Below are 13,733 nucleotides of genomic sequence, written 5' to 3'. Positions count from 1 at the left end.
TTCCTGTTAAATCTACTAGAAATTGACTGTAGACTGCAGCTTTGGAAAGGTAGGACTAGCATGGATCCAGCATGGATGAGCATAGAATCATAGAATCGTAGAGTTGGAAGAGACCACAAGGGCCATCCAGTCCAACCCCCTGCCATGCAGGAAATCACAGTCATAGCATCCCCGACAAATGGCCATCCAGCCTCTGCTTAAAGACCTCCAAAGGAGACTCCACTACATTCCGAGGGAGTGTGTTTCACTGTCGAACAGACCTTACTGTCAGGAAGTTCTTCCTAATGTTGAGGTGGAATCTCTTTTCCTGCAGTTTGCATCCATTGCTTCGGGTTCTAGTCTCTGGAGCAGCAGAAAACAAGCTTGCTCCCTCCTCAATATGACATCCCTTCAAATATTTAAACAGGGCTATCATATCACCTCTTAATCTTCTCTTCTCCAGGCTAAACATCCCCAGCTCCCTAAGTCGTTCCTCATAGGGCATGGTTTCCAGACCTTTCACCATTTTAGTCGCCCTCCTTTGGACACGCTCCAGTTTCTCAATGTCCTTTTTGAATTGTGGTGCCCAGAACTGGACACAATTTTCCAGGTGGGGCCTGACCAGAGCACAATATAGTGGCACTATGACTTCCCTTGATCTAGACACTATACATCAATTAAGTTTCACATATGGGACTCTGTTATGGCTCCCTGTCAAACACACACCGCCATCACTCACTGTTGTGCTGCTACAGTCCCCCACCAGCCATTCCATAGCTGGTGGATTGTAGACAAGTTTGGATAAACTTCTATCCATGCTCCCATAACCAGAGGGAGACCCAGAGACACTTTCTGCTGGTATCTACTGTAGCCTTCTGAAGGTCTTAGCAGATGATGCTGTCTGTATCTGGCAATGGGGACATAGCCAGATGCTTCTCTGATCCTTACCACTCCTCACCAGCAATGGAGTGTGGGGGTGCTATCAGAGCACTACAGTGAATGCAGGAGTGTTGTTGTTTTGTGGAGGGTGGAATATCATCTCCACAATGACCATGCTCAAGCATAAGGGGGACTTATGCCTGCTGATATCACAAACAGGATGCTAGCCTCTGTGTGGTAGTGATGTTCACATTTATTTGTTCACTCAAAACTGAGAAATGAACTTGTATCTGTGGATGTGGCTTTTCTACAAGAGCTAAATTCTTTTAAATTAATGCTAGCTCTTGTCCACAATTACACTGAACTTTCTTTGTTTCTTGACACTGTATTGTATGGGACTATAAACAAGGATGTGGAATGAAGTGGAAAGGAAACAAGCTGGAAAACCTGAATGGTAGCTGCATTGTTAGGAACGTTGATCACATGTGATGCAGGCCCCATTCCCACTAGATCATTTGCCCTGGGTAGATCCGGTCTGGATTTGCTGGGCCAGTACCAAATCTTCCCAGAAAGAAGTTCTCACTACCCTTTACCTTGATCGATGCAATTTGCCCCTCTGAAGTTCACATTTGCAGTACTGCTTTAAAATAGAGCCTCCTTTGTTGTCAATCAAATTCACTTCCGCTTTCGTCAAAAATGATGTGTCCTACAACAGTTGGGCAATGGAATGGGTGCTTTCCCCCCTCCTTGAAAAAACAACAACTGGTGGCAGCGTTCACATATTCTGTCAACTTGTGTGTATATGTGCATGTGTTGTGTGCCTTCAGGTGGTTTCAGATTCCCTCTGCTTTGCATCCTCGGCTTTCCCTCCGTTTCCCATCCCACAATGCAATCTCTCCTTCTCTCCTCCTTTGCATCCTCTTGCTTTCCCTCTGTTTCTCATCCCACAATGCAATCTCCTTCTCTCCTCCTTTGCATCCTCTTGCTTTCCATTTCCCATCCCAGAATGCAATCTCTCCTTCTCTCCTCCTTTGCATCCTCTTGCTTTCACTCCGTTTGCCATCCCAGAATGCAATCTCTCCTTCTCTCCTCCTTTGCATCCTCTTGCTTTCCCTCCGCTTGCCATCCCAGAATGCAATCTCTCCTTCTCTCCTCCTTTGCATCCTCTTACTTTCCCTCCGTTTCCCATCCCAGAATGCAATCTCTCCTTCTCTCCTCCTTTGCATCCTCTTACTTTCCCTCCGCTTGCCATCCCAGAATGCAATCTCTCCTTCTCTCCTCCTTTGCATCCTCTTACTTTCCCTCCGTTTCCCATCCCAGAATGCAATCTCTCCTTCTCTCCTCCTTTGCATCCTCTTACTTTCCCTCCGCTTGCCATCCCAGAATGCAATCTCTCCTTCTCTCCTCCTTTGCATCCTCTTACTTTCCCTCCGCTTGCCATCCCAGAATGCAATCTCTCCTTCTCTCCTCCTTTGCATCCTCTTGCTTTCCCTCCGCTTGCCATCCCAGAATGCAATCTTTCCTTCTCCTCCTTTGCATCCTCTTGCTTTCCCTCCTTTCCCCACACATATGTAGCACAAGCATTCACACATTGTATCAATTTGCCAAATTGACAGGGAAACATGTAGCACAAGCATTCACATATTCTGTCACACACAAAAAACAATTTTAAAAGAAATGCTACTTGCAAAGTGCCGTGCTGTGCCGGCAGCAAGCAAACGAAAGGGAAATGTAGCACAAGCATACACATTCTATCAATATGCATCAACCTGTAGCACAAGCATTCACATAATCTGTCAAAATAAAAATTACAAAAGAGAGAGAGAGAGAGAGCTGCTTGCGAGAGGGGAGGCATGTTCTGCCCACTGCCCATCCTCTGACCTAAATTCCTCCCCTGAACTTGACCCGATCATGATTAGGGCCAAGTTCACATTTGCCAGCAGCCGGGAAGAAACGGGTTTTCCAAAAAGAACAGGAAATAATCCACTTTTGGAAAATCCGCTCTAAGGAGAATTTGCCCTTGATCTGGTGTGCAAGACCCTGATCCTGATGTGTTAAAACAGGTGCCAATGGGAACTTCCCTCTTTTAATCCAGGTTACAATTTAGTACAAAAGGTAGTCTGAATGGCCCCGCAGAATAGCAAAATGTTGCAGTTCTAGGTAAAACGTAGGGTATAGGTTGAGTCTCCTATATCCAAAATGTTTGGGACCAGAGGGGCTTGGGATTTTTTTTCCCCTTTGGTAATACCTATATTTGCATATATATACACAATGAGGTATCTTGGAGATGGGACCCAAGTCTGAACACCAAATTCATTTGTTTTATATATACGTTAGTCACATATCCTGATGGTAATTTCATACAATATTTTAAATAATTTTGTGTATGAAACAAAGTTAGTGAACACTGAGCCATCAGAAAGCAAAGGTTTCACTGGCCTGATACAGACAGCCAAAATAAAGCTGCTTCGAGTCACATTGGAGGTATGATGTTTCAATGATACATGCATCCTAAGAGTCCAGAAGCCGCACTAAAGCCATGCTCCAGTCCTAAGGACTGGCATGCAGCTTTCGTGCAGCTTCCAGACTCTTAGGGCACACGCATCATTGAAACACCATACCTCCAATGTGACTCGAAGCAGCTTTATTTTGGCTGTCTGTATAGGGCCACTATTTCAGCCACCCATGAAAAAAGTTTTGGTTTTTGAAATGTTTTGGAATTCTGGGTAAAGGAGGCTCAACCTGTATTGAGATTTCTTAAAGCTATTCTGAATAGGCTGCAGCTTTTCCTCAGGTCTCAGCACTGATTTATGCAAATACTAAACAAATTCTGAAAAAAACAAAGCTTCGTAGACAAACTCAACAATTACATATATTTATATCATCCCTTTTCTCCAAGGATATTTGCAATCTCTTCCTCCCTTTATCTTCACAATACCCCCACTAAATCAAGCTGAGAGAGACTAGTGCAAAGTCATCCAATGAGTTTTAATATCTTATAGGGGACTGAAACTTGAAGCTTTTAAGTCCTAGCGCTCACACGCTTACCGGCACAAAGTTGTGCCAAAAAATGGAAAGCCTGAAGCAGACGTAAGACCCACTTTGGAGGAGCCAAGAATCATATATCCAGGAATGACATCCCTAAACTGATCTGTATGTATTTGGAAGTATGTTAGATACTGAATTTGTTACACAAGCATAGTGTCCTTTAAAAACGAAAACAGTTTATTTGAAGAATTTTGCATCACTATGGAATTCAACTGGGACAAAATTGCGTTTGCAAACAAAGATTGTTGGCATATGTGAACATTAATTTTACAGAGTACTAGAAGTTCTGTGTTTTCTAAATGAAAATGTCTTGAGGGGAAAACTTCGTAATAGTCCCCTTCATCAGATTATTAACATTTAATTGTTAGTTCACCAACAATTCAGTTATGGTCATTTTCATGTTTCTCATAGAACGTTAGTATTACATTTCAGTTTTTAAAAAAGTAGTAACATACATAAATATTATCTCTGACCTGGAAATTAGCAGCCATATTATTCATCTCCATTTTACTCATTACTTTTTTGTACTTGATATGTTATGCAGAGTAGATAAAACTGATGATATTCACATTAAAAACAGATTTTTCAAAATTAGATAGCCATTTTTAATTTTTTTAAAAAATGATTTTTAATCAAAATTAAGTTTTTTATCCAAAAACTTTCTAGCTAAAATCTGTGTAGCCTCATAAAAATGAATGTTTTCTCTCTCATAAAAATGAATGTTTTCTCTCTCACATTCATACATACTGAATTAGATACAGCTGCTTGACTTCTGACTAATAGGTTTTTATTTGTTTCCTCCTTTCATCACTTTGGCATGTCTTGCAAACTGGGCAAAAAGTGGGGCCTACTCTTTAGTGGGTAAGCAAAATCTGGCAAGTGTGACCCTGATATTGATGTTGGAAGAAACTATACTGGCTGAATCTTTTCTGAGCTAAGTAGTTATTAAATACAAAGGGGGGCAAATATGGTGCCATCTTTTGGGAGTTATGGGCTTGGTATATTACTGAATTGATTCTAGATATTAGCCATAAACTAGCTAGGCTCCAAAGAGCTTTGTGCATTTTGAGGAGAACTAGGAAAGTCCTTCTAAGAGCATAATTCATATTATGATTGAATGCTGTTTTAACAATTCAGATAACTTTATATAATATTCTATATTGTTTTAGATGGGCTGGTGATTCCATTGGTGGAGCTTTCTGCAAAACAGGTGGCATTTCACATTCCATTTGAAGTGGTGGAGAAAGTTTACCCACCAGTGCCTGAACAGCTGCAGCTTCGTATTGCTTTTTGGAGCTTTCCCGAGAATGAAGAAGACATCAGGTAGTGTCTTCTTAGTTTGGCATTTCTCCTCTCTTTAAAATCATTTTTGCTTATCTTACAAGCCTGGTAATCTGCTTGCAGTATCTTATATTTACTGTTAGTGAAATTGGCAGTCTGATATGATTTAAATGTGAACCCACATGGTACAGTGGTTTGAGCGTTGGATTAGGATTCTGAGACAAAGGTCTGACTCCTCACACAGCCGTGAAAATCCCTTGGGTGACTATGGGGAAAATCACACCTCACAGCCTTCCTTACAGGAAGGCAATGACAAATCTCTTATGAAGAAAGTTTGCCAAGAAAACACTCAGATAGGGTCGCCATAAATTGGAGCTGACTTGAAGGCCTATAACAATAACAAATAGTGTAAGTACGTTTAGATTTTAAAAACATCCAGAGCAGTTAGATTTTCCTGTTTAGGCTAGTATTTCATTGCTCAGAGCTAAGCAGGAACAGGCTGATTTTAAGTTAATGGGAATTTTTTAATTAATTTTTTAAAAAAAATTATGCTTTCAAACATAAGAATACATTATCAAATAGAACAGTAACTCAATTACACACAGGCTATAATGCGTAATACAAAAGCACCTTCTTAAACTATACTAAAAACATAAAACCAACTAATCTTCTTTATCTCCCAACCCTCCTAAAACCTCTCTTACTACAAACTAAACTAAAAAACTCCCAAGACATAAGCCTACTTAACAAAACTTACATAAACTATATTGACTTCCCACATTCCAAGCCTGAAAATAATACACTTAGTCTGTATCAATTCTCAACTAATATTAAATTTTATATATTGCTTTTGACCTAAAAAATAAAATAAAATCGCTTCATTTCCCAGTATCCATAGTCATAATCTTCCCATGTTTCTTCTTCATGTAGGACAAAAATAAATTCCAGTCTTTTTAAAACTTGTCCAAAGGTTTTTCCTTTGATTAAAGTTGCTATTTTATCCTTCTCAGCCAATTCAAACACTTTTAGTAATCCACTCTCCTTCTGTGGGAAGGCAGTTTGTTTTCCAGCTCTATACAAACAACATTTTTGGTACTATTATTATATAATACATCACTTTATAATTTACATCCTGTAATTTCTTCTTTCATATGCCCAACAAAAACATTTCTGATCTTAGTTCAATTTTACTTAGAAAGAGAGTGCATTGTCTTTTGTATTAATCTCCAGCACCTTTTCGCTTTATCACAAGACCTCCAGATATAATAAAAAGTTTATTCTTGAACCCCAGCTTTCCAACATTTATAAATGTGTGATTTTTAAAAACTGATTAGATAGTGATCTGATGGTGTATCATTTCACTCAGCATGCTTCTGTGTCTGGTTGGTCATAAATAGGAAAATACCTAGCCAAGGCAGGTTAAGTTGTTTTGTACCACTGGTACCTCGATCTCAGTACTATGCAGAATGCTGGAAATTATTACTATAAGTCTCATGACAAAATTGATGTAGCTGGACTGCAGCAAGGGAACTTGTATGTTAAATAGCAGTAATACTGGGTAGTTTTTTGTTTGATTTTTGGGACCCATCATGGTATATTAGTTTGAGTGTTGGACAACAACTCTGGAGACCAGAATTCAAATCTCCACTCAGCCATGGAAACTCACTGGGTGACAAGTCACATTCTCTTAGCCACAGAGGAAGGCAAAAGGCCAACCCCCTCTGAACAAATCTTGCAAAGAAAACCCCATGAGAAGACCTGGCTTCCTGTGGAAAAATCTCCACATTTAAATCCACTTGCTTCTCTCTCTGGTCCCTTTTCACAGACTTGGCTTCCTATCAAAAAAATTCTCCATATATAACCATCTCTCCAGTCCATTTTGCAAGACCTTGCTTCCTATGGAAACAACTCCCCATTTAAATCCACTTGCTTCCTTTCTCAATCCGATGTTAAAACTTCTCCTCGAGCACCTGAGAATTAGTTGGAAGTGGTTCAGAGAAGGAGAGGGCGGGACGGAAGTGGTATTTCCCCCTTTCCATCCTTCCTTATAGCCCCCTAAGTTTTACTCTTGCCCCCTAAGTTTTACTGGGTCATATCAAAACCCAGGATTTTGACCCTGAAACCCTCGTCCTATACATGATTTCAACTTGTACATGAGTACACTCTTGTTGATATACTTGTGTACAGTCTCATATTCTCTTATCCTCAGATTTATTTCCATACACATACACACTCCATATATATTACCTCTTCCATATTATTCCCTCCCTACTCCACTCCTCCTTCACCTCCTTTCCTTCTCCGTCCACTCATCCACCCACATCTCCCTCCTTTACCAGCTTCCTCATACCTTCTTCCACTTACTCAAACCCTCTTCTGCATTCTTCTAACATTCTTCCTACTTTTCCTCTTTAACTCTCCCTGTCCTTGATCTTCCATTCTAACTTCCTCACTACCTAACAGAACTAGCTCTTGTTTCTTAAACTTTCTTTATTATTTATTATGTATTTTCTTTCTGCACTCAACTACTATTGTTTTTTTCTTTAGTACAGTGATCCCTTCCCTTATGCGGGGATCCGTTCCGGACCTCCCTGTGTAAGGGGAATTCCGCGTATGCTTGAGTCCCATTAGAATGAATGGGGCTTGTGCACGCGGCGGTGTGTGGTGGCATGGAGCATGCATGCCACAGGTGTGTGCGACATTATTCCTTCTGGGATAAGTGGAGCCTTCTTCCGGCGCATCTTTCAGCATATGCTTTCAGCGTATTTGAACTTTCTTCAGATGCAGCCAGGTGTAGAATGTGTTACAGTAACCCAAAAGGCCAGATCGTACATCTTGAAGAATGGACTCCCAACCACCACTGGGAATCTAGGCTAAGGGCTGACTCCAGCAATACACCCAAACTCCAGAGGAAGTGTAATCCCATTCAGGATTTGAATCCCTATTACTTTATTTTTCTTTTGACTGGGCAAGACTACTGCTCTCTTGTTTGGATTAAAACAAACAAAACAAACAAACAGCTTCATTTATATACCACTTCATACTGAACTAACAGTGTCTAAGCAGTTTACAAAGTGTAAGCTTATTGCCCCTAATAATCTGGGTACTCATTTTAGCGACCTCTTCGGAAGGATGCAAGCCTGAGTCAAGCTTGAGCCCTTTCGCTGGTATTGAACTCGCAACCTTATGGTTTGAGTGAGTGGCTGCAGTACAGGCATTTAACCACTGTGCCACTAGGGCTCATTAAGTTTCAGTTTGTTTGTTCTTCTCCAGTTCACTATTGATTCCAGGCAGCGGTTTAGAACTGAAACGGTTTCCTTAGATTTGGATGAAAAGGAGTAGAAGAGTTGGGTGTCGTCAACATACTTCAAATCTCTGAATAAACATTTCCAGTGGTTTCAAGTAAATATTTAAGAGCTTGGGGTACACAATAGAGCTCAGATGGATGTTATGATCTGGGCATTGAACAAGAATCTCCTAGAACCACTTTCTAGACCTGTAATAGTTCTAGACAGAACTACTTTAGAATACAGCCTCCAAGTCCATCCAAGAGAGATAGTCCAGAAAAATATCATGTTTGCTGATATGAAAAGGTGGTGACAGGTCCAGTGGTTCCAAAGGAACATACTCTTTTCAGCATATGCTGGATGAAATAGCAGAGTGTTCTCTTTGAAAATGCTGGTTGGGTGTGCTTCATGGACCTCTGGTGTCAAAGACCAAGTGTAACAATCATTAAATCCAATTGTTGCTCTGTTGAACTGAGGCTGATGCACTAGCTATGCCAATTTTTAGAAAAGTAAGATGTAAGCATAGTGACTCTTAGTTATAGCATTAGTGAAGTACAGTGGCCCCTCTACATTTGCTGGGGCTAACCATGCAGCACACCTGTGAATGTGGAAAAACCGCAAATAAAAAAAAAAACACTGATTTTTTAAACCAAAGATGACATCTCTTGAGGTCCTCCAGTGCAACTCAGTGGATAACCTCTGCCAGAAGTTAGGCAGAGAATCACACTGGAGAGCAAATGCCTAGATAAGTGTTCTCTCTAGGAATCACTAGGTCCTCCAACATGAAGGTCCTCCAACATGAAGTTGTCCATAGAGTTTGCATTGGAGGACCTAGAGAGAACATAAGAATCAAATCTGTGAATAATCAAATCTGCAAAAGTCTAAGTCGCAAATTTGGAGGGCCAACTACTTGAATATGCTTTTTGTGGGGCTGCTTTTAAAAACTGTCCAAAAATGTCAGCATGTTGAAAATGGACAGGCTAGATTGCTGAATAGATTGTGTACTGAAATCATCATCATTATTGTTGTTATTATTATTATTTATTTATATAGTGCTGTAGATCTGCACATGTAATTCTTCTGCTGAAACAGTTGCATTGGCATCCTAGTTTATTTTGTAGCTAATTCTAAACCATTGTCTTTAAAACCATATCAGGGGTTGGGATAACAGAAGGAATGCCTTCTCTCATGCCAGTGCCTTCTGGTGTGTTCATATGATAGTAGCTTTCCTGTCTCTGTCAAACCACTGTCTGGTTGGGAAATGATCTCTTCCATGGTGACATCCAAACTCTATAATTTTTTGCCTAGGGATTTCAGCTTAACTCATTCCTCAGCAACCTTATGCCACATTGTTAAAACTTCCATTTTTAAAAGGGGGGATGGGAGAGGGAGTGGGGAAAGGAATGTAGCAGTACTTTTAAAACTGATTAGGTTTTATTTTAGCATGGGCTTTCATGGATATAAACCCACTTCTTCAGGTGCAGTGCAAAAGTAGTATAGATGCAGTCTGAGTTTATTGATTGTTTCATTGTATTCTTTTGACTTTATTGAGGCAAACATTTTAGGAAAAGCACACACACACGCACATGCACACACATACATATATAAAACTGTATGTTAATGAGTCTGGTTTTCACAAGTGCCCAGTCAGTTTCTTGTGAGATACAGTATAAACAAATTATGCAATGTGAATCCATCCTCCTACAAGTGGAATGGAAAATGCTGAGATTTCAGGTTTGGGTTGATTCTTGGTACATTTCTGTGTGCAAGAACAGTAATTCTCACTGTCTACAAACATTTACAATTTGGAACACTGGTCTTACTTTTTAACCATACATGCCCATCTGTATTTGTAAGTAGATTGACAAGATAAAAGAGAGGATAGGCCTCCTTTTCTTCAGTTGAGGAAGGAGTTTGGGTAGATGCCTCTTGTCATGCAGGGTTTGACAAGTGGCATCTGATGAAATTCTGTCTTCATCTGATCTGTTAAAAGTCACAGCTGGCCTGTTCCCCCTTTCATGTCATCCTAGCACTGTCTTTCTATTTAAAGAATAGAACATGCACCCCTCAAATCTGTACACACACACACATACACACAACATGGTTGATTTAGATTGGCGTACCCTGGTTCACTATTAAGAAAAATGCATTGCTACTTGCTTCCATTGAGGAATGCTTTTATAACAGAGTGATTTGCTTTTCTTAGGCTATACTCCTGCCTGGCAAATGGCAGTGCAGATGAGTTCCAGAGAGGTGAACAGCTCTTCCGGATGAGGGCTGTTAAGGACCCCTTGCAGATAGGTATGAACTTTTCATCTGACTACCTTGAATTCAAGCTGAACGACATTTTCGCTCAGATATTAAAATTCCTCTTGGAAAAAAAGTTTAGGATGAAAGATTTTTGAGTTGAGGTTTCTGTGCAACTGTACTGCCTTAGTATTTACCCTGTTTCAGCTGCTTGAAGATGCATGTTGCAGCACCCATTTGGAATTGCAGGGTCTGGTGGGAAGGAGTTGGGGAAAGACTCGTTTACCTGTGTCTGTCACACAGTAGTATGAAGGGCTGGATCCTCTAGAGACCTTCTCTCAGTTTGGCAGAAAACTGAAATCACTACAGGTATCAATTGATGGCTGGATCTAGAAAGGAAGCTTTGCTATAACTAAAAAATTACTACCAATAGCTTTCATGTGTTGTTATTTGTTATCTTACACATGCATCTATAGTTTCATTATTACCTTAGTACACATATTACAGTTATTGTATAATAACATTAATGTATTGATATTTGCCATATATTTGTTTGTTCACTAATTATGTTTTGTAATCCAAATAGCTGTTTGAGCTTCAAGCATACAGAAGAATAATGGCATATGTAAAGTTGTCTCTTGATGCTGTAGCCTTCAGAAGACGAGACTGCTCTTAACTGAGGCTTCTCAGCTCAGACATTATGCCAAACATAGTTGTCTGAATGTGGTAGTGTTCTCACATAACTCAGAACTGTCCACCATTACAATGTACTAATAAATTTTCTATTTTTTTCCATATATTTTCCATACAGTCGTTGATTCTATTCATCAGTACAATTATTTTCCATTCAAGCCCTTTGTTTCATAGGTTAGGGTGGTATGGCCAACCTACCATAGAACGTATCTCTTGTTTTCTAGTGAGAGGATTTTCTAAGGTCTCCTCTCTGGCTTGTAGACATCTTTTGAATACACAACTATTTGTACAGCTTTAAAAATGGAGATCTGAATTTCTGTTGATGTGTTTCAATCTTTGTTTTTTGTTTTTTTCTTGCTCATTCTATTGCAGTGTTAGTGATGCATTTTTATATTGTATTTATTCTGTTTCATATTGGTTTTAGCCATGATTTAAGTAACTACAAATAAGAGATGGGGATGTAGATATTTTAAATAAACACAAGAATATTCAAAATAATGTTTAGTTACCCAGGTATCAGCTGTCCATTCTTAAGAAAGCACTACTAAAAGACAAAATATACTGATATTTTGTTTTCCTGTTTGCCTTTTATATCAGCAGCCTTGTTGCCATGTTTCTTCACTGTCACGTGGGGAGCCTTCAAAAATGTGTTAAACTTAGTCCTAGTCTGAGAGGGAAACTGTTTCCTATAGAAGCATGGAGGGCCTCTCATTTCTACTACTTAGTTCTCCATAGTAAGGAACAATGAGGATTACCATTCATGGGAGCGTATGACACTTACTGGATTGCAGTCTAATAGGAGATCTCTCAAAAGTATGATTCTCCAGCTGAAAGGTGGAAGTGGAAAGTCCTATTTCAGATATTATTTATTTATTTATGTATTTATTTATGGTATTCATACCCCGCCCTTCAGCCCTAAAGGCTATCAGAGCGGCTTACAATTATTATTTTTAATTAGACAGTTCCCTGCCCTCAGGCTTACAGTCTAAAAGATATGTTTTGGTATGATACTTGGAACCATAGAAGGCAATGGTTGGAGTCCTGTTTGTGCACTATACTAGTAGTTACACTTTTCTCAAAATCCCACAGTGGTATGAGTACAATTGCTTCTCACGTTTACAGGCAAAAATTGCTCTGTTGCTTTACACTGGGTTATCTAGAAACCTATTATCCCTAGAATTAGAGCTTTTTATGCTTATCATGGCATTCTGGAAATTACACATATTGAGTTCTTAATAGCCTTATTTAGTGAGGAAAGGATCTTCTAGGGATGAAAAATAGCTGCTTCCTGTAAATACTAGGCATGAATTGGACAATGAGCAGTGTAAACCATTACATGACAGTGGGAGAAAATGTCATTTCTGGATTTATCAGACAACTTGGAAAAACTTTCAAATTCTGCCAGCCTGAGAGTCCGCCCTGTTCAAATTCACCAGAGCTTGATTTGCATATATTTGACTGCTAAATCAGGGGTGGAAAATACATAGTCAGTGGGCAGCATTCAGTTCCCAAGGCCATTTTTATATTCCCTCAAGGTGTCTTGAAAAACCTTGCCACCAAATTTCAGTGGCAATATATGCCACCTCATTTCATTGACAACCTGGAAAACACCCATTCAAAGCAAGCATTTAGCATGCTTTAAATGGTTTATAATGAGAGGGTCAATGTGATGCAGCCCTCCAGATGTAGAATTGCACCTAGCAGTTGTTGCCAACCGTATCAAAAGTGAGGAATGCTGGGAATTGTGGTCCACTAACATCTGGCAGGAATGTATGTGCCTTCATGTTGCCTGTCTACTTATGACGACCCTATTAATTTCATAGAGTTTTCTTAGGGCTGCACAATTCTCATACCTGTTGCTGTAGTCTGCTGCTGAATTTTGCCAGCAACTAAAGGGGTATTATTGCAACTTGCAGTAAATTCACTGAAGTTGCCCAGGACTGTACCAAATAGCATGGTTTAATTCATCAGCATCTGGAACGTTGTGGATTTTCCAGCCCAAGTTTAGCACTGTGTGCATGAACAAAACTGCCTCCTCTCTCTCAACTCTTCCCTTGTAGATGAAAGTAGAACTTAAACTCTGTTTAATTTCTTTTTGCACAAATCCTGATTTGTCCTTAGGTAAAAACCAGACATCTTTCTGTAGAAGGAACTCTGGCCATCTTATAAATAGTACTGATGAAATAGGGTTGTGTAGAAACAGACCAAAGTTTGTATTAAGTTACAGTCCCCTCACGCAAACCTGTCCAGTGAATGTGTATACAGTCTTAAAGTGCCTTCGGGAATGTATAAAGAATGGTCAGTAAGAAGGTATCTAAT

The 13,733-nt window shown here is 39.7% G+C and overlaps 1 protein-coding gene across 1 annotated transcript in view; it reads left to right on the top strand.

Annotated features, from left to right (window-relative positions):
* ZSWIM8 (zinc finger SWIM-type containing 8) overlaps positions 1-13,733 on the top strand; it is a 76,337-nt gene that overhangs the window by 3,288 nt on the left and 59,316 nt on the right. Inside the window, exons 2-3 of the mRNA XM_089510789.1 lie at positions 5,076-5,229; positions 10,681-10,775. Coding sequence (XP_089366915.1) covers positions 5,076-5,229; positions 10,681-10,775 — 249 coding nt within the window. The remainder of the gene's footprint in view (positions 1-5,075; positions 5,230-10,680; positions 10,776-13,733) is intronic.

Source organism: Sceloporus occidentalis, unplaced genomic scaffold (assembly GCF_023333645.1).
Source record: "Sceloporus occidentalis isolate IW3139 unplaced genomic scaffold, rSceOcc1.0.p SCAF_2, whole genome shotgun sequence".
Lineage (NCBI taxonomy): Eukaryota > Metazoa > Chordata > Lepidosauria > Squamata > Phrynosomatidae > Sceloporus > Sceloporus occidentalis.
The sequence above is the reverse complement of the archived record's forward strand: the minus strand, read 5'-3'. Positions and strand labels throughout refer to the sequence as shown.